Below are 22,363 nucleotides of genomic sequence, written 5' to 3'. Positions count from 1 at the left end.
TAGCTTTTTAGTATCTGAAGTTTGTCACAAACCTATGAAAGTCTTTCTAAATAAAATATTACATATTTTTCTGCCTCAGAAAACACTAAGTGCTGAAAATCGTTTGATCTTCCTTAATTTTCAGGTAGCATAGTACCTGACGGCCATGCTTCCTAGTATGGGATGATTTCTTTGTTTTGTTTGAGGGAAGGGGGATTATATATTTATCCTTCTAATACCATGGTAGGCTTCAAAGTACTAACCCTTTACGAAATTAGTCAGTAATACAAATATTAGTCAGTAATATTTGCTCTTAAGAGAAATACAAACACTTTTACACTGTTGGTGGGACTGTAAACTAGTTCAACCCTTGTGGAAGTCAGTGTGGCGATTCCTCAGGGATCTAGAACTAGAAATACCATTTGACCCAGCCATCCCATTACTGGGTATATACCCAAAGGACTATAAATCATGCTGCTATAAAGACACATGCACACGTATGTTTATTGCGGCACTATTCACAATAGCAAAGACTTGGAACCAACCCAAATGTCCAACAATGATAGACTGGATTAAGAAAATGTGGCACATATACACTATGGAATACTATGCAGCCATAAAAAATGATGAGTTCATGTCCTTTGTAGGAACATGGATGAAATTGGAAATCATCATTCTCAGTAAACTATCGCAAGAACAAAAAACCAAACACCGCATATTCTCACTCATAGGTGGGAATTGAACAATGAGACACAGGAAGGGGAACATCACACTTCGGGGACTGTTGTGGGGTAGGGGGAGGGGGGAGGGATAGCATTGGGAGATATACCTAATGCTAGATGACGAGTTAGTGGGTGCAGCGCACCAGCATGGCACGTGTATACATATGTAACTTACCTGCACATTGCGCACGTGTACCATAAAACCTAAAGTATAATAATAATAATAATAAATAAATAAAATAAAATAAAATTTTAAAAATAAAAAATTAAAATATTTTTTGTGCTTATGGAAAAAAAAAAAAAGAAAATGTGGCACATATACACCATGGAATACTATGCAGCCATAAAAAATGATGAGTTCATGTCCTTTGTAGGGACATGGATGAAATTGGAAATCATCATTCTCAGTAAACTATCGCAAGAACAAAAATCCAAACACCGCATATTCTCATTCATAGGTGGGAATTGAACAATGAGAACACATGGACACAGGAAGGGGAACTCACACTCTGGGGACTGTTGTGGGGTGGGGGGAGGGGGGAGGGATAGCTTTAGGAGATATACCTAATGCTAAATGACGAGTTAATGGGTGCAGCGTACCAGCATGGCACATGTATACATATGTAAGTAACCTGTACATTGTGCACATGTACCCTAAAACTTAAAGTATAATAATAATAAAATAAAATAAAAAGAATAATAGGTAAATACCTGGTAAAAAAAAAAAAAAAAAAAAAAAAAAAAGATATCTGGCCCCCAAATTTGGGAATTAACAAACTTGTTTTCATCTCTCTCTTACCTTACATTTTAGGAACATTAGAGGGTAAATAGATTGACTTACAGGACATATGCCTGGCCTACTTCTTTTCTGCTTTTATATATGGCTGGCTGTAAATTTTTACAAATGCTTCCTTATTGATCTTTTACTTCCACTATATGTGTATGTATGTACAAGTATGTATGTATGTACAAGTACATACATGTATAGTGGGAAATAAAAGATCAATATGCCAGGTGCAGTGACTCAGGCCTGTTATCTCAGGACTTTGGGAGGCTGAGGTGGGAGGACTACTTGAGGCCAGGAATTTGAGACCAGCTTGAGCAACATAGTGAGACCTTGTCTCTACAAAAATACTTTTTTTTAAATTAGCAAGGAGTGCTGGCATCCACCTGTAGTCCCAGCTACGTGGTGGGGTGGAGGTGGGAGGATAGCTTGAGCCTAGGAGGTCAAGTCTGCAGTGAGCCATGTTCGGGCCACTGCACTCCAGCCTGGGCAACAAAGCAAGACCTGTCTCAAAAAAGAAAAGGTAGGGGTGTGTGTGTGTGTGTGTGTATCTATTATATATATATACATATATATATATAAAAAATGTGTGTATCTATTTTATATATATATATATAGTGTGTGTGTGTGTGTGTGAATGATTCTTTTCCAGAGGCCTTTTCTTTTCTCCTGTGTATCACTTGTCAATTTTTAGGTTTACCATAGTAGTAATTACTTGATGATTCTACTGTTGGGCTCCTGATAAAGTACTAGTGTTCTTTTTTTAACTTTTTATTTTGAAATAGAGATTCACAGGAAGTTACAAAGGTAGTACAGAGAAGACCCATGTTGCCTTCACCTAGTTTTCCCCTATAATTACATCTTAAAGTATAAGAAGCAGGAATTTGATATTGATAAAATAAGTTTGTGTAGTTCAGTGTATTTTATCAAATATGCAGATTTATGTGACCACCACTGCGGTCAAAGAGCTATTCCATCACCACAAAGACATCCCTTATGCTACCTCTTAACAGTCATACCTCTCTCCCTCCCCCAATAATTTCTATAGTTTTGGCATTTTTAAACGTAGATTCATAAGAGGTTGGCTAGAGGATTATTAATTGATAATTCTAAAAAAAAACAGCTTTAATTTTACTGATTTTTTTCCTGTGTTGCTTTTTTGTTTTCAGTTTCACTGATTTCTGCTTTGGTTATTTCCTCCTTCTACTTAGTTTGGATTAATTTGTTGTTCTTTTTGTAGCTTCCTAAAGTTGCAGCCGAGGTCATCGATTTGAAACCATTATTATTTTCTAATAGAGGCATTTAGTGCTATAAATGTATCCAAAAATACTGTTTCAGCAGCGTCCCACTTTTAGTTGAGATAAATTGTGGATTCACATGCAGTTATAAGAAATAATACATAGATATCTATGTACGCTTTACCTAGTTTCTCCCAATTGTAATATATTGCAAAACCATAGTACAGTATCACAACCAGAATATTGGCATTAATACGATCAAGATATTACAGAACGTTTCCATCACCACATGGATCCCTCATGTTGCCCTTTGATAGCGCATGCCTACTTTCTTCTCTCTTTCCTCCATCGCCCATTCCTTAACCGTGGACAACCACATATCTGTTCTGCATTTCTATAATTCTGTCATTTCAAGAATATTATATAAATGGAATCATACAGTATGTAACCTCTTCAGATTGGTTTCTTTTTTTTTCCACCTGGATAATCCTGTGGATATTCAACCAAGTCATTGCATATATCGATAGTTCATTCATTTTTACTGTTTGGTAATACTCCATGGTATGAGTGTACCATAGTTTATTTAGCCATTTGCTCATTGATGGATATCTAGATTGTTTCTAGTTTGGGACTGTTACAGGATAAAGCTGCTGTCTATAAACATTCATGTACAGGTTTTTGTGTATCTATGTGTTTTAATTTCTCTGGGATAAATGGGCTGTAACTGCTGAGCTATATAGTAGTCGCATGTTAGGTTTTGACTTGGGTGAACTCATCCTCCAGATTACTCCCCTGCGGTTGGAGTCAGTTGAAATGTTTGTTCAGTTCTTTGAGTCTTAGCTGGGCTCTTTGGAATCCATGTTACATACATATAGTTCAGAGATCAGCTAGAGATTTGGGCCAAGTTATAAGTAGATTTAGGGGCTTTGTCTGTTAGGCTTTCTCCAGATTCCTAGCCTCACTTTCCAGTTTCTGATTTTACCCCAAACTCTGTTCTTCTGGTTCTTTGTTAGTAGGGCAAATTATTGTCCTCCCCAAGTGGTTCCAACTAGGGCCTGCCCTTGGATATACAGCCATAAAAGCAAGACATTTACCCAGTGGCATTCCATCTTTTTGAGTGTAGACTTCCCTCTAGTTTCTGCCTGCTTTTCATATCTCTCCAGGTTTTTCAGGTAGTTTAAAAATATTTTATCCAGGGTTTATGGTTGTTATCTGCAGAAGAGTTACCCCAGTAGGAGATTCTCTGCCATTTCTCAAAGTACACCCATTGTGAATTCTTTTGAATTTCATCCAGATGATAGAGTGCTGTTCTTTACCTTGCTTGAGATGTTTTTCGTTTCAATGTATGTAATGGTGTCTTGTTTTTATAGTTGTATAATTACCTACTATATGAATATAATCTAACAAGTCCCACTATTGATGGACACTTGGTTTGTTTCCATTTTTTTGCTATTTAAATATTGCTGCATTATGCATCCTTGAGCATAAGGCATTTTGCATATGTGCAAGCATTTTTGGATTAATTCCTAGAAGTGGAGTTGTCAAATTGTCCTTCACAGAGATTGCTTTGATTTATACTTTCAACAATATTGTGTGAGAGTGCCATTTTCTCCCCACGCACTAATTCATTATTAATTTTTTGTCCATCTGCTTATTTTTATAAATGACTTTATTTTAGTTTTAATATGCATTTCTCTTATGAGTCTAGTTAAACATCTTTAGAAGCCATTTATATTGTTTTCTATAAACTTGCTGTTTATGTCCTGATATGGTTTCGCTGTGGTCCCACCCAAAATCTCACCTTGAATCCACATAATCCCCACAATCCCTGCATGTCAAGGGAGAGACCAGGTAGAGGTAATTGAATCATGGGGGCAGTTTCCCCCATGCTGTTTTGTGATAGTGAGTTGTCATTAAATCTGATGGTTTTATTAGGGTTTGGTAGTTCCTCCTGCATTCATTCTCCTTCCTGCCACCTCGTGAAGAAGGTGCCTTGCTTCCCCTTCACCTTGTGTAAGTTTCCTGAGGCCTCCCCAGCCATGCTGAACTGCAAGTCAATTAAACCTCTTTCCTTTATAAATTACCCAGTCTTGGGCAGTTCTTTATAGTAGCATGAAAATGGACTAATATATGCCCATTTGCCCATTTTCTTCTGGATTTGATCTTTTTTACTTGTAGGAACTTTTCGTGAAATAAACATATCTGTTCTTGTCATATGTGGCTATACCTTTTCCTGGATTTCGTTTGTTTTGACTTAGTTTAGGAGCTTTTCATCTTGCAAAAGCCTTTTATTTTTATTTAATCAAATATGTCAGTTTTCTTTTATAATAAGAGTTACAAGTCACATTTAGAGAAACCCTTCCCCATCTCAACATTTAAAATTTTCTCCCATATTTTCTTTTAGGGTTTTTTGGTGTTATTTATTATGTTTAAATTTTTTATCAAACTAAAATTTATCTTAGGAGACGGAATATAGAAACAATGTAACTCTTCCTTATTTTAGCAGATGGCGTTTTGTACTCTTTATTCTCTTAGCATATGAAAATATTTAAAATATTTGTAGTCAAACCTATTGATATCTTACTTCATGGTTTCTGCCTTTGGTGTCATGCTTAGGCTTTCCCAACCCTCCAAATTATATACTCATTTGTATATTTGATTTGTTTTGCTATTTTATTTTCTTTTGCTACTTTTAGAATTTATTTGTAATTTAATGAAATCTTTAATGAACCTAAAAGGTATTTTGGCATATGGTGAGTTAGGAGCACACTTATTTTCCATCCAATTAACTAGCCAGTTGTTCTACCATTTATTGAATCATTTCCTCCTAAATTTCAAGTGCCATATTTAATATTTTCAAAGTTTTATGTATAGATCTGTTTCTTTTCTTTTGTTTCATTGATTGCTAGTCCTTACACCAATAGCATACTTTTAATTTTTTGAAAAATAGTAAGTAAAATATTAAATAGTAAAATATTTTTTGGTGGTTCTCATGTATTTTTTTAAAGAGTGCTTTAAACTCACATTGTAGTTTTTTAATGTGTGAATTAATTTGGGGAGAATTAGCATCTTTAACTCTAGTATTCTCATCCAGGAACATGGTAGGTCCTCGGTTTGTTATGTTTTATGTTTCTCAGTTGATTTTTGTAGTTTTCTAAGAATTCTAGGTTGTCTTCCAAGGCTTTTATAGTTTTGGGTTTTACATTTAGGTTTTTAACCATCTCAAGTTGATTTTTGCATATGGGAAAAGAAGGGTCCAGTTTCAGTCTTCTGCATATGGCTAGCCAGTTACCCAGCACCATTTATTGAGTAGAGAGTCCTTTCCCCATTGCTTGTTTTTGTCAGCTTTGTTGAAGATCAGATGGTTGTAGGTGTACAGCCTTATTCCTGGGCTGTCTATTCTGTTCCATTGGTCCATGTATCTGCTTGTTTTTGTCAGCTTTGTTGAAGATCAGATGGTTGTAGGTGTGCAGCCTTATTCCTGGGCTGTCTATTCTGTTCCATTGGTCCGTGTATCTGTTTTTGTACCAGTACCATGCAGTTTTGGTTACTATAGCCCTGTAGCGTAGTTTGAAGTCAGTAACATGATGCCTCCAGCTTTGTTCTTTTTGCTTAGGATTGCCTTGTCTATTCGCGCTCTTTTTGAGTTTCATATGAATTTTAAAATAGTTTTTTCTAGTTCTGTGAAGAATGTCATTGGTAGTTTAATAGGAATAACATTGAATCCATAAATTACTCTGGGCAGTATGGCCATTTTAATGATATTGCTTCCTCCTATCCATGATCATGGAATGTTTTTCCATTAGTTGATGTCATCTCTGATTTCTTTGAGCAGTGTTTTGTAATTCTCATCATAGAGATCTTTCACTTCCCTGGTTAGCTGTATTCCTAGGTATTTTATTCTTTTAGTGGATGCCTGTTTTTTCAAAAGTTTAATATTTGAACATGTATAACCTTCTTATGACTGAAAAATCATGATTTCAAAACAGCTACTTGTGAAATGTAAGTATAGTTATATTTAAAACACATTTAAATATTTCTTATGAAATATAAATTTTATGTTCATAAATACCACTTTAAAATAACTCAAAGCTCAAGCTTTTTTCTGAATAAAAAGAAACTCAACTTTAGTTTTACCTAATAATTTGAAATAGTGACTTGGGTAATTAAAGGTGATATCAAAACCTGGACAAATATTTTGACTTATATTAATTTTTCTCTTAAGCAGCAGTGGAAATTTTAAAGTCAGTATTCAGTATTTTAAATTATGTAGAATAGAATTGTTTTTAGGGATTGGCCATAAACTAGTTGTTTAATTAACATCTAATACATTATAATAAATCCAGTAAGCCTCATAGCTTAGTATGTAATACAGAGACCTTCACTTGTACTTATTTAACTATAATCTCTTCACAGCATAGATTTACAGACAAAGTGATTACCAAAGAAGAAAAAGAAAATATTTATGAAGTTTGCAAAAGGTCTGTAACATAATTCTTAATTACATTACTTAAAATAGTCACTCATCTAATTTATATCTTGAGTATGTTTTTTATTCTCTGCTGTTTATATGCTTGGGCTATATGCCATAAGCCATATATAGGTATAATTTAATTAATGTGTCAGATGTACTCAGGTGTAAGGGGTATTGTAAATTACCTTAAAGCTGTCACTAAGTTTTTTGAGCCATTAAAATATTTTTTGAGGAAAGATAAGGAGTAGTGATAAAAAGAAAAGATGTATGTTTGACTTTTATGAAGATAAGAGTGGCTGAAATCAGATTCACATTGCAGTTTGCAAGGATCTTACATAGATGCAGTGATTCATACTAAGAGTTATAGCACACCCGCTGGAACATATAAAACCACCACATTTAGAGTTGGAGGACACCTTAAAGACCATCTGATCCATCCTCCACCACCCTCATTTTGCATTTGAGGCAAGGCTCACCCAGGACAGATGATGGATGTATTTGAGGCCTTTAATGTTAAGGCAGTAATTTTCAAAGTGTGATCCTTGGAGAAGCATCATCATGTAAGAACTTGTCAGAAATTGAAATTATTGAATCCCATCTCAGACCTACTGAATCAAACTTTGGGGATGGGCCTGTCAATCTGTTTTTAACAAGACCACCAGCTGATTTTGATGCATGCTCAAGTTTGAGAACTGTGTTAAGGGAAAGACTAGGCAAGAATTAAATTGGCATAGAAGGTTTAGTTTGGTTCATGACCATTTGGAGATACTAAAGAAAAAGGAAGATACTAAAGAAAAAGCAACAAGGTTAACTTTTTTTTTTCTGTTGAAATCATTTTGCTTACAAACTAAGATAGTGTAATTGCAGACTGCAAAGGTTTATCAACTTGACTCTAGCATAGCAATCACCAGTTGACATTGATCGGTTAAGTCATTACATCACCATGGGCTTCAGTCATCTGATCAAAAATAAAAGATAGATAATCTCTTCCATCTATAAAAATTCATAATTTCTATTTCTTTGTTTATGTTGCTGCTTTTGTTTTATTTGCGGAGGACATACTGATAATACATAGTAAGTGACATCCCAAGTTGGGGAGAGAAGTGAATATCTTTATTTTGTGTGAAAATCTTAAATTCTATCAATGATACTAAATTTCAACTCTTATAAATATGGGTCCCTCTTCTTATTATTTTTACTCTCCTCTGGCCCAGAAAACACAAGCTGAAAAAACTTATTAGAATTATTTTTAAGGTAAAGATTATAGTATCTGAATGTTGGTGTAAACCTTTCTCCTAAAAAGTAAATGCATTTGTATTTACTAATCAGCTCTGAAGTACTTCTCTCTCTCCCCTTACTTGAATTATTTTTCTAGATAAGTAGTGTCCAAATCAAATTTTTGTAAAATTGGTTATGTAGGATCTCACATATTAGAATACAATTAAAGCTGTTTAAATAGCCACCCTGGAACAATAACATTTTTAATACCTTTTCCCCAGAGAAAGCACTCAAATACCTTTATAGGCTTATTGTGTATACTTTTCCTGAAGAATAATTTATAATTCATTTAATTGCATTATCAGTAGAATAATTTAATGACCTTTTCCGATTAGAACACTAACCTAACTCCTCCTCAGACCTTTTGTTTGGCATAGTCAAAAATATTTTGCTCTAATCTTTAACCACACCACCCCATTCCTTCCTCTACTCCAACCACTTAAGAAGTGCTGGTTTTCTAGTTAAGAAGGCAGGAACAAACTATTGGAGATGCTGAAGAATTGTAATATATACAGGTATACCTTGGAGGTATTGCAGGTTTGAGTTCAGACTACTGCTGTAAAGCAAATAAGATGAGTCATACGAATTTTTTGTTTCCAAGTGAGTATAAAAGTTATGCTTACACTATACTTTAGTCTATTAAGTGTGCAATAGCATTATGTCTTTAAAAAATGTACACACCTTCATTTAAAAATACTTTATTGCCAAAAAGTTCTTAGATCATCTGAGCCTTCAGTGAGTCATAATTGCCTGGATGTTGATGGCTGCTTACTGAATAGGGTGGTTGAAGATTGGGGTGAAGGTTGAAGGTTGAGGTGGCTGTGGCAATTTCTTAAAATAAGACAGCAATGAAGTTTGCTGCATCAGTTGACACTTCTTTTCACAAAAGATTTCTCTGTAGCATGTGATGCTGTTCGATAGCATTTTACCAACAGTAGAACTCTTTCAAAATCAGACTCAATCCTCTCAAACTCTACCTCTGCTTTATCAACTAGTTTGTGTGATATTCTGAGTACTTTGTCACTTAAACAATGTTCATGGCTTCTTCATCAGGAGTAGATTTCATCTCAAGAAACCACTTTCTTTGCTCATCCATAAGAAGCAGCTCTTCATCCATTCAAGTTTTATCATGAGATTGCAGCAATTCAGTTACAACTTTAGGCTCCACTCCTAGTTCTAGTTTTCTTGCTATGTCCTTCACATTTGCAGTGACTTCCACCACTAAAGTATTTAACCCCTGAAAGTCATCTATGAGGGTTGGAATCAACTTCCTCCAGACTGCTAATGTTGATATGTTGACCTTCTCTTATAAATCACAAATGTTTTTAATGGTACCTAGAATGGTGAATTCTTTCTAGGTTTTCAATTTACTTTGCCAAGATCCATCAGAGAAATCACTATCCATGGCAGATAGAGCCTAATTAAATGTATTTCTTAAATAATAAGGCTTGAAAGTCAAATTTACTTCTTGATTCATAGATTGCAGAATAAATGCTGTGTTAGCAGGCATAAAAACAACATTCAGACTGGGCATGATGGCTCACGCCGTAATCCCAGCACTTTGGGAGGCCAAGGTGGGTGGATCACGAGGTCAGGAGTTCACCAGCCTGGCCAAGATGGTGAAACCCCGCCTCTACTAAAAATGCCAAAATTAGCCAGGTGTGGTGGCGGGCACTTGTAATCCTAGCTACTCAGGAGGCTGAGGCAGAGAATTGCTTGAACCCAGGAGGGGGAGGTTGTAGTGAGATGAGATTGCACCACTGCACTCCAGCCTGGGCGACAGAGCAAGACTCCGTCTCAAAAACCAAACACAGAAAAAAACCAAAATATTTTTCTCCTTGAGCATGTCCAGCAGAGTTCTTGGGTGACAAGATACACTGTCAATGAGCAGTGATATTTTGAAAGGAATCTTTTTGAGCAATAGGTCTCAACAGTGGGCTTAGAATATTTGGTAAACCATGCTTTAAACAGATGTGCTGTCATGCAGGCTTTGATGTTTCATTTATAGAGCACAGAAAGAATAGATTTAACGTAATTCTTAAGGGCCCTAGGATTTTTGGAATGGTTGAAGTTGCCGGCTACATCATCCCTTAACAAGAGAGCCAGTCTATTTGTTGAATCTTTGTAGCCAGGCATTAACTTTTCTCTAGCTATGAAAGTCCTAGATGGTAGCTTCTTCCAGTATAAGGCAGTTTTGTCTACATTGAAAATCAGTTTGTTGTAGCTTCCTTCATCAGTTTTCTTAGCTAGATCTTCTGGATAACTTGCTGCAACTTTTCCATTATCACTTCCTGTTTGACCTTGCACTTCTATGTTACAGAGATGGTTTGTTTCGTTAAACCTCATGAACCAATTTTGCTAGCTTCATACTTCTGTGGCTTTCTTATCACTCTCAGCCCTCACAGAATTGAAGAGAGTTAGGGCCTTGCTCTGTATTAGGCTTTGGCTTAAGGGAATGTTGTGACTAGTTTGATCTTCCATCTAGATCACTCAAACTTTCTCCATTTCCGCAATAAGGCTGTTTCACTTTCTTTTCATTCGTATGTTCACTGGAGTAATACTTTTAATTTCCTTGAAGAACTTTTCCTTTGCATTGACAGCTTGGTTAACTATTTGGTACAAGAGGCCTACCTTTTGGCCTATCTTATCCGTCAACATGCCTTCCTCACTAAGCTTAATCATTTCTAGCTTTTGATTTAAAGTGATAGATGTGATACTCCTCCTTTCACTTGACTGCTTAGAGGACATAGTAGGGTCATAAACTGGTCTAATTTCAATATTGTTTTGTCTCAGGAAATAGGGAAGCCTAAGGAGAGGGAGAGAGATGGGGGAACAGCCAGTTGGTGGAGCAGTCAGAATACACACATCATTCATTGATTAAGTGCACCCTCTTATAGGAGCTTAGTTTTCATGGTGCCCTCAAACAATACCAGTAGTAACATTGATCACTGATCATAGATCACCATAACAGATAAAATAATAATGAAAAATTTTGAAATATTGTGAGAATTACCATAATGTGACACAGAGACATAAGTGAGCATGTGCTGCTAGAAAAATGGCACCAATTAGACTTGCTCGACTCAGGGTTGCCACAGTCCTTCAATTTGTAAAAAAATTAAAAATTTTTTTAAAGAAGAAATATCTGCAAAGCATTACTTTAATGTTTAAAAATACATTTAAATTCTGATGTTAATTTTTCCTTTCACACAGCAAAGATTCTAGAAATGCAGACATTATGGTTGGCGAATGTCAGTTTGCAGCACCAGTCCCGAAACCTCTGTGTTTATTAGTACCTCCTTTGAATCTAAGTGGTCGTCAAGAAGACACAATACTGAATACCTGGATGAATGGTACTATTTGTTTTCTTAATGAAATCCTGTTGGCTTTTGGTAATATAGAAACTAGGAGATTTTTCTACCAAAAACAAAAAACAATTAAAAAAGAAAAATGGAAACATGTAGAATATGTTAAAATTAGAAGGTTTGTGCACCTTTACTTAGTACTTTTTTTTTTTTTTTTGAGACAGAGTCTCACACTATCACCCAGGCTGGAGTGCAGTGGCACGATCTCAGCTCACTGCAACCTGCACCACCCCAGGTTCAAGCGATTCTCCTGCCTCAGTCTCCTGAGTAGCTGGGATTACAGGCACCTGCCACCATGCCCGGCTAATTTTTTGTATTTTTGGTAGAGACGGGGTTTAACCGTGTTGGCCAGGCTGGTCTTGAACTCCTGACCTCATAATCTGTCCACCTCAGCCTCCCAAAGTGCTGAAATTACAGGTGTAAGCTACTGCGCCCAGCCTACTTAGTACTTTTGATGGAACAACGTGTGAAATATCCGTATTTATGTGATAGTGGTAGTACAAGTAAATTACAGGTTATATCTAAAATATATTTTGATGGAGTGTGTTTGTATATGTATTTTAGAACTTGTGTCAGTTTTTTGATAATTAACAATATTTTGAACAAAATAGACTACATTAAAGGATGAATTTAGAATCTGTAAAATCACATTGTATAGCACACACCTAACTTTTCTATACCTACCCAGTACTGACTTCATGCTGCCTCGTGTTGTATACTATAACAGCAAGCCCATGATGGTCATGTGTTTTATCTTAAAAAGTCTTACAGTTTTCATAATGCAAATTACTGTGAAGTTATGCAGCAAAAACTTCAGCTTGTTTCAGATTATAGCTGGATGCTGCCAAAGTAAAAAATAAATGATTTAAAATTAAAAATACTTTTATTTTTATTTGTTATTTTTATCTTTAGAAAAGAACATTTTTAAATGCCCTAGTTCTCTTTTTAAAAGACCAGCATTAAGGGATATGATGCCTGGTGTATTAGCTTGCTTGGGCTGCCATAATAAAATGCCACAGATTGAAGGGCTCAAACAACAGAAATTTATTTTGCACAGTGCTAGAAGTTCAAGGCTAAGGTTCTAGAAGGGTTCATTTTCTGATGAGGGCTCTCTTTCTGGCTTGCAGATGGCTACCTTCTTGCTAAGTCCTCATATAACTTTTCCTTGGTGTGTGCTAGGAAAGAGTGTAAGCCCTGTGGTACCTATTCTTTTTTTTTTTTTTTTCTAAGACAGAGTCTTACTCTGTAGCCCAGGCTGGAGTGCAGTGGTGTGATCTTGGCTCACTACAACCTCCCCATCCCGGGTTCAAGTGATTCTCCTGCCTCAGCCTCCCGAGTAGCTGGGATTACAGGCATGCACCACCATGCCTGGCTAATTTTTGTATTTTTAGTAGAGACGAGGTTTCACCATGTTGGCCAGGCTGGTCTCAATGGTCTCAAACTCCTGACCTCAGGCAATCTGCCCACGTGGGCCTCCCAAAGTGCTGAGATTACAGGTGTGAGCCACCACACCAGGCTGGTGCCTATTCATATAAGGACATTAATTCCATTGATTCAGGACCCCACCTCTTTGACCTCATTTAACCTTATTAACTTCTATAAACACCCTATCTCCAAATATAGTCATATTGAGGGTTAGGGCTTCAACATGTTAATTTTGTGGGGACACAGTTCAGTCCATCGCACCTGGGTTTGTCGCTAGTTTTCTTCCCTTAGAAATATTTATTGTGTATAATATTTGTCTACTTAACTTAGAGACATATCATTTGAATACAGTGCCCAATGCTGCTATGTGAGGTTTTTAAGAAAGTTGTCTGCAGCTTATAGTGAGTTTAAAATTTTAAATTCAGGTCTAGAAATACTTGAGGGTACCTAAGATGTAAATCATACTATATTTCACAGGAACACACATGGCAGCACAGTCTGTGAATTGAACATGAATATTTCAAAGTGAGAAACTTTAAAGCAGATAGTAGTGATCATCTATTTCATTGTTATGAAGAAAATAAGTTGTAACATATTGGTGTGTAATGCCACTCTAAATCATTTCTAGATTTCAGATTTCTGGGAAAACATTCTGTCCTAAAGCTGCAGAATCCTGAAACTTGTGAAATATTTAAGAGGGAAAAAAATGTGGGGGTAAGTCTACTTTAAAAAATAATAATAATCTGTCTCTTTCTCTTCCCCCTCCTCCTCCTTCTCCTCCCTCCTCTTCCTCACTTTCCTCCACTCCCTCTTTTACCCTCCCCTTAAAAAAATAATTTCATAAACCAATACTTTGGACCTTTTGGTTGTATTTCCCTATCATCTTTTTTTTTTTGAGACAGAGTCTTACTCTTGTCATCCAGGCTAGAGTACAATGGCATGATCTCAGCTCACTGCCCCTTAAAAAAAAATAATTTCGTAAAACCAATACTTTGGACCTTTTGGTTGTATTTCCCTATCTTTTTTTTTTTTTTTTTTTTTTTTGAGACGGAGTCTTGCTCTTGTCATCTAGGCTGGAGTACAATGGCATGATCTTGGCTCACTGCAACCTCTGCCTCCTGGGTTTGAGCCTCAGCCTCAAGATTCTCCTGCCTCAGCCTCCTGAGTAGCTGGGATTACAGGTGCCCACCACCACACCCGGCTAAGTTTTGTATTTTTAGTAGAGACGGGGTTTCGCCATGTTGGCCAGGCTGGTCTTGAACTCCTGACCTCATGATCCTCCTTCCTTGGGCTCCCAAAGGATTACAGGCGTGAACCACTGTGCCCAGCCTATCATCATTTTTTAAGCAGTTCCAGATATTATATGGATTTTGAATGGAGGTTTGTGGTAAGAGGTAGAAAATAAGTAGTAAGTTAAAGGATATTCACAAATAGTGTAAGAGGTTGAAAACAGCAGAGGGAGAACATCCAAAACAGAAAAAACAGGCTGAATAGTTTTCTGTGATGAAAGAGAAAGCTGCTGATATAAAGCAGTTTATGGGGAAAGTTTGTTGTAAAAAGCTTTAACTCTGTCATTTGCCTTGTTCTATTAATCAGAAAAACTAAGGAGAATTTTGGTTCTAATAAATGCATCTGAAATATAGTGCATATTGTAATAGAGTTAACTTTTTGTAAAAGCAGAGACAGGTACATGAAAGGGAGGAGGAATGTGTACATTTTTTTAAATATGTAAAGTATGTGGGGGCAGGGAGTCCATGGGATATTTCTGTTCCTTAATTTTTCTGTGAACCTGTACCTGCTGCAAAAAAAAAGTCTTAAAAAATGAGATATTCTTAGAGAATAACCTTGATGAAATATTTTACACAAAGATAAATGTTTTAAAATCCAGACAAGTCACTCTGAAATGATTTTTTAATTATTTTTGAAAATATAAATTGTTTGAAGTTATATTTTTTCTTATCAAATTAGCAAACAAATTATCTTGATACTCTTTGGAATATATGTTATTTGTGTTGCTTCAAATGCTGTCTTGCTTAACTATAGTAAGTGCTTTACAGTTAATACAGAAAGTGAATCTTTCTAATTTTCTAGGTGTTCCAGAAGTCCCTAGGGTTGATGATACCCTATAAATATTGCAAATTTCATTTTAATACATTACGTGGCTGTGAGCGACCACTGTGCAAGTTTGCTCATGTGCCTGAACAAGGGGATGAAAAGGTAAAACATATAAAGTCTTTAAAGTAGAGATTGTTTTAATAACTATCTCAGTCATGCATTTTAATTTAGATTTTCATTGACTCCTAATAGCATAGATGTGAGTTTTGCCTGCTTTTGTTCTTTATATAAATGGAATCATATGTGTATTCTTTTGTCTGTCTTCTTTTGCTCAATATTTTTGAGCAAACACCTATTGTAGATGTTTCTCATTGTCCTATAATAGTTAATATTCCATTTTGTGAGTGTATCAAAATGGAATATTGGGTGGAGCAGATTTGGATATTACAATTTTGATGCTGTCAGTGTTCCCCATGTTTGGTGAACATATGTATACATTCTGATAGGTTATACTTAAAACTGGAACTGCTGTGTCATAGGGTCTGCATATATTCAGCCATAGTAGATAATAGCCAAATAGGTTTCCAGAGGGGTTTTACCAAATTACACTCTTACCAGCAATGTCTTGAGAATTCTGGTTATTTCACATCCTTACCAGCTCTTGATATTATTAGCCTTTTGCATATAGCCATTCTGGTGGGTGGGTAGTAATACCTTCCCTGATGATTGATGAAGTTGAGCACTTTTCAATGTTTATTGGGCATTAATGGGATATGCTCTATTTGGAAATATACAGATATTTTCCCTATATTCTATGGGATTCTGTTTCTTCTCTGTCTACAATAATTAATCATATGATCTGTATACAAGTTCTTGGTTGTATGTGTGTATGTATATCTATATATATAAAATCATTTACTACTTTAGAAGTTGCCTTTTCACCTTTTGTATTTTGTTTTAATTTTTATTTTTAAATTACAAATTGAAAACTATAGTTTATTTATGGGGTACAGTGTGATGTTTTGATTTATGAATATGATATGGAATAATTAAATCAAGCTAATTAACATATCTGTCACCTAAGATACTATCTTTTTTTGTGGCAAGAATATTTGAAATTTACTCTTAGCAATTATGAAATGGGCATTATTATTTGCTATAGTCACCACTCCATACAATAGATATCAAAGAAAAAAAACATTTTCTTCCTGTTTAATTGAGGTTTTGTACTATTTGACCATCATCTCCCCATTCCCCTAACCACCCTCCACCCCTGTCTTCTGGCAACTACTGTTCTACTCTCTGCTTCTTTGAGTTTTAGATTCCATATGTAAATGAGAACATATATGGCATTTGTCTTTCTGTACTTGGCTTATTTCAGTTAGCATGTTCTCCAGTCTGTCTGTGTTACGGTGACAAAACTTCTTTCTTTGTATAAGGCTGAATAGTATTTCATTGTGTATATATACCACATTTGCTTAATCCATTCATCCATTGATGGACACTTAGGTTGATTCCATACCTTGGCTATTGTGAATAGTGCTGCAATGAACATAGAAGTGCAGACATCTCTTCAACATACTGATTTCAAATCTTTTGGGTAAATACACAGAAGTGAGATTGCTGGATCATATGGTAATTCTATTTTTAATTTTTTGAGGAATGACCATACAGTTTTCCATAATGGCTATACTAATTTACATTGCCACCAACGTATACAAAGATTCCCTTTTCTCCACATCTTCACCAGCACTTGTTATTGTTTGTCTTTTTGATAATAGCCATTCTGACAGATGTCAGGTAATATCTCACTGAGGTTTATAATTTGCATTTCTCTGATTCGTAATGTTGAGCATTTTTTTGTACATTTGCCATTTATATGTCTTCTTTTGAGGAATTTTTGTTCAGCTCTCTTGCCCTTTTTTTTGAGGCAGAGTCTTGCTCTGTTGCCCAGGCCGGAGTGCAGTGGCATGATCTTGGCTCACTGCAGCCTCCACCTCCTGGGTTCAAGCGATTCTTCTGCCTCTGCCTCCTTAGTATCTGGGACTACAGGCCTGTGCCACCATGCCCGGCTGATTTTTGTATTTTCACTAGAGACGCAGTTTCACCATGTTGGCCAAGATGGTCTCCATCTCCTGACCTCGTGATCTGCCCGTCTCGGCCTCTCAAAGTGCTGGGATGACAGGCATGAGCCACTGCACGTGGCCTCCCTTGCCCGTTTTTAAATTAGATTACTTGTATTCTTTCTATAAAGTTATTTGAATTCTTTATATATTTTAGATATTAACCCCTTATCAAATGTATGGCTTGCAAATATTTTCTCCCAATCTATAGGTTGTCAAAACTTAATCTTAACCAAACCAACAACTATTCTCTAACGAGGGACTTAACCACCAGATTGTGCACAGATAAGGCAAACACCTAGCTATAGCCATTCAAGTAACTTCTCTACTTTGTTTCCACATTCAGTCTATAAGAAATCCCACTGTTCACACTGTTGAAACAGAGCTCTCTGAACCTCTCTAGTTTGGGGTGCTTCCTCATTCGTGAATCTTTTAATGCTCAAATAAACTCTATTAAATTTATTTTTTCTGAAGTTTTAACAGAAGTCAAAACAAAGTTAGCAGGGACACACTGAAGCCTTTCTGTGATAAGGCTTAAAAGGTTACATGATGGTAAAAGGCTATATTCTAGAAGACCTCTGCTAAAATAAGAACTCTCTAATATAGCAAGAGCCAGAGTTTCTTACATCTTCTTTTTGTTTTCAATCTCTTTTCCTCTTTACACTATATTCTCTACTCCGCATTCAGAATTATCTTCCTAAAATATGGAATTAATCTGGCCAATAATTTAAAAAGTCTCCGTTCTGTATACAAAATAAATTCAAATTATTTAGTTTGGCATTCAACAACTTACAATCACTTGTCAGTGTATTTGTCAAATTTCACTTCCCACTGATGTACCACCCCCCATGCTCCAATCACACCATCCTCTTCATCCTTTAAAACCCAGCTCAAAGCCACAATAATATGTGGCAAGAAAAGACTATGCACTGAGACCACTAAGATAAGTAAGATAGGTCCCAGCTATCAAGAATCCCATTTGGCAGAGAGACACACAAGCAAACAAATCAATGTTATTTAATATAAAGGATGTGTTATAAAATATGAGCAGAATATAGATAGGAAAATTATTAATTCAAACAGGTAAGATCAGAAGAAGCTTCATAGAAAAAATAAAAAGATACTCATGAGTGACTTACCATATATGTCAGATTCTGTTTCAAGTGTTTTACGTATATTAACTGATTTAATCCCCATTTTCTTTGATGATGAAAATGAGAGGCCCAGCGCAGTGGCTCATGCCTGTAATCCCTGCACTTTGGGAGGCCCAGGCGGGTAGATCACCTGAGGTCAGGAGTTCAAGATCAGCCTGGCCAACATTGTGAAACCCTGTCTCTTTTTTTTTTGGCAAGGCACGGTGGCTCAGGCCTGTAATCCCAGCACTTTGGGAGGCTGAGGCGGGCAGATCATTTGAGGTCAGGAGTTCGAGACCAGCTTTACCTACAAAGTGAAACCCCATCTCTACTAAAATACAAAAATTAGCTGGGCATGGTGGCGGGCACCCAGCTACTTGGGAGGCTGAGGTAGGAGTATCGCTTGAACCCAGGAGGTGGAGGTTGCAGTGAGGCGAGACTGTGCCACTGCACTCCAGCCTGGGTGACAGAGCAAGACTCCCTCTCAAAAAAAAAAAAAGAAAGAAAAGAAAATGAGAGTCAAAAAGAGTTTAAGTAAAAGAAACATAATAATAATAACTACCATTTCTTGAATATTTACAACATGCCAGGCACAATGCTAAGCACTGAAAAGGCATAAAATGGAAGTAAAGCCTTAAATTTTTTTCTTTTTTTTGAGACAGATTTCTTGTTGCCCAGGCTAGAGAGCAATGGCACAATCTCAGCTTACTGTAACCTCCGCCTCCCGGGTTCAAGCGATTCTCCTGCCTCAGCCTCCCGAGTAGCTGGGATTACAGGCACGCACCAACACGCCCGGCTAATTTTGTATTTTTAGCAGAGACAGGGTTTCTTCATGTTGGTCAGGCTGGTCTTGAACTCCCAACCTCAGGTGATCTGCCTGCCTCGGCCTCCCAAAGTGCTGGGATTACAGAGCCACCGCACCTGGCCGCCTTTAAGTCTTTTAAGTGAGAGATGGCAGTTCTTATTTTGTACCTCCACTGGTAGGTTTTTTTTTTAATTGCTCTTGATTCATAATATTTTACATATTTATGGGGTATATGTGATATTTTGTTACATCTCTGTGTGTGATATTTTGTACATCTATGCATGTGGCGAAATATCCCATACCCCATAAATACGTAAAATTTATTATTATACATCCACACAGTTTACATGCATAGATATAACAAAATATCACATATACCCCATAAATATGTAAAATATTGTGAATCAAGATCATAATGATCAATCAAGTCAGGGTATTTGGTGTATCCATCACCTTGAGTGTTTAACATTTCTATGAGTTGGGAACATTTCAAATTCTTCTAGCTACTTTGAAATACACAATACATTGTTGCTAACTATAGTCATCCTACACTGCTATCAAACATTAGAACTTATACCTTCTAACTGTATGTTTATACTATTTGACCAACCACTCTTTTTCCCCCTCCTACCTACACATTCTTCCCAGCCTCTGTATCTATCATTCTACTATCTACCTCAATGAAATCAACTTTTTTAGCTCCCACGTAAGAGTGAGAATATGGTATATGTGTCTTTGTGCCTGCCTGCTTGTTACCACTTAACATACTGACCTCCAGTTCATCCATATTGCTCCAGACTACATGATTTCATTCTTTTTTATGACCAAATAATATTCCATTGCGTATATATACCACATTTTCTTTATTCATTGATCTATTGATGGACTCTTGGGTTGATTTCATATCTTTGCTATTGTGAATAGTGCTGGAATAAACATGTGAGTACAGGTATCCCTTTAATTTACTAATTTTTTTTTTCTTTGGATAAATACCCAGTAGTGGGATTGCTAAATCGTATGGTAGTTTTACTTTTAGTTTTTTAAGAAATCTCCATACTGTTTTCCACAGAGGCTGCGCTAATTTACATTCCCACCAACAGTGTATAAAAGTTCTTTTTTCTCTGCATCCTCACCAACATTTGTTATTTTCTGTCTTCTTAGTAATAGGCACTCTAACTGGGGTAAGATGATATCTTACTGTGGTTTAGATTTGCATTTCCTCGATACGTAGTAATGTTGAGCATTCTTTCGTATACCTGTTAGCCATTTGTATGTCTTCTCTTGAGAAATGTCTGTTCATGTCCTTTGCCCACTTTTTAATGAGATTATTTGCTTCTTTTGCTGTTGAATTGTTTGAGTTCCTTGTATATTCTGGATATTAGTCCTTTGTCACATGAATAGTTTGCAAATATTTTCTTTCATTCAACAGGTTCTCTTCATTATGTTTGCTGTGCAGAAGCTTTTTGGTTTAATATAGTCCCATTTCTCTTATTTTTTGTTTTGTTGCCTGTGCTTTTGCAGTTTTTGCCATAAAATCTTTGCCTAGACCAATGTCCTATAGTATCTCCCCTATGTTTTCTCCTATGGTTTTAGGTGTTAAGTTTTAATCCATCTTGAGTTGATTTTGTGTATGGTGAGAGATAGGGGTCCAGTTTCATTCTTCTGGATATGGATATCTTAATTTTCCCAGCACCACTTATTGAAGAGGGTCCTTTCCTTAATGTATGTTCTTCATGCCTTTGTCAAAAATCATTTGGCTGTAAACAGATAAATTTACTTCTGGATTCTCTGTTCTATTCCATTGGTCTATATGTCTGTTTTTATATCAATACCATGCTTTTTTGTTTACTGTATCCTTATAATGTATTTTGAAGTGAGGTAGTTTAATGCCTCCAGCTTTGTTCTTTTTTTTTTTTTTTCTCAGGATTGCTTTGCCTTTTCTGGCTCTTTTTTGGTTCCACGTGAATTTTAGGGTTGTTTTTCTATGTCTGTGAAAAATGACATTGGTATTTTAATAGAGATTACGTTGAATCTATAGATTGCTTTGGGCAGTTTTTTTGTTTTTGTTTTTGTTTTTTTTTTAGACGGAGTCTCAATCTGTCGCCAGGCTGGAGTACAATGGCGAGATCTCGGCTCACTGCACCCTCCGCCTCCTGGGTTCAAACGATTCTCCTGCCTCAGCCTCCTGAGTAGCTGGGACTACAGCCACATGCCACCACGCCCAGCTAATTTTTTTGTATTTTTAGTAGAGACGGGATTTCACCATGTTGGCCAGGATGGTCTCGCTCTCCTGACTTCGTGATCTGCCTGCCTCAGCCTCCCAAAGTGCTGGGATTACAGGCATGAGCCACCACACCTGGCCCAAGTATGGTCATTTTAATGACATTAATCCTTCTAATTTATAATCTTGGGGTGTCTTTCCATTTGTTTGTGTCCTCTTCAGTCTCTTTCATCAGTGCCTTGTGGTTTTCCTTGTAGAGATCTTTTACCTCCTTGGGTAAATTTATTCCTAAGTATTTTTTTGTAACTTTTATAAATGGGAATACCTTCTTGATTTCTCTCTCAGCTAGTTCATTATTGGTGTATAGAAACACTATTAATTTTTGTATTTTGATTTTGTATCCTGCAACTTTACTGATTTATTCATCAGATCTAAGAGTTTTCTGGTGTATTCTTTGGTTATTTTTAAATATAAAATCATATAATTAGCAAAGAGTGACAATTTGACTTCTCCAACTTGGATGCCTTTTATTTCTTTCTCTTGCCTGCTTGCTCTGGCCAGGACTTCTGGTACTATGTTGAATAGGAGTAGTGAAAGTAGGCATCCTTGTTTTGGTCATTCAGTATGATGTTAGCTGCAGGTTTGCCTTATATGGCTGATAGAGTTTGGATATTTGTCCCTGCCCATATCTCACATTGAATTGTAATCTGCAATCCTAAAGGTGGGGCCTCGTGGGAGGTGTTTGGGTGATGGGAGTGGAT

The 22,363-nt window shown here is 36.4% G+C and overlaps 1 protein-coding gene across 1 annotated transcript in view; it reads left to right on the top strand.

Moving 5' to 3' along the window:
* Window positions 1-22,363, top strand: part of TOPAZ1 (testis and ovary specific TOPAZ 1) — a 90,997-nt gene that overhangs the window by 14,549 nt on the left and 54,085 nt on the right. Inside the window, exons 5-8 of the mRNA XM_024245097.3 lie at window positions 7,140-7,204; window positions 11,689-11,828; window positions 13,894-13,979; window positions 15,357-15,482. Of these exons, the coding sequence (XP_024100865.3) occupies window positions 7,140-7,204; window positions 11,689-11,828; window positions 13,894-13,979; window positions 15,357-15,482 (417 nt within the window). The remainder of the gene's footprint in view (window positions 1-7,139; window positions 7,205-11,688; window positions 11,829-13,893; window positions 13,980-15,356; window positions 15,483-22,363) is intronic.

This window comes from Pongo abelii, chromosome 2 (genome assembly GCF_028885655.2).
Source record: "Pongo abelii isolate AG06213 chromosome 2, NHGRI_mPonAbe1-v2.0_pri, whole genome shotgun sequence".
NCBI lineage: Eukaryota > Metazoa > Chordata > Mammalia > Primates > Hominidae > Pongo > Pongo abelii.
This window is presented reverse-complemented; position numbering and strand designations above follow the sequence as displayed.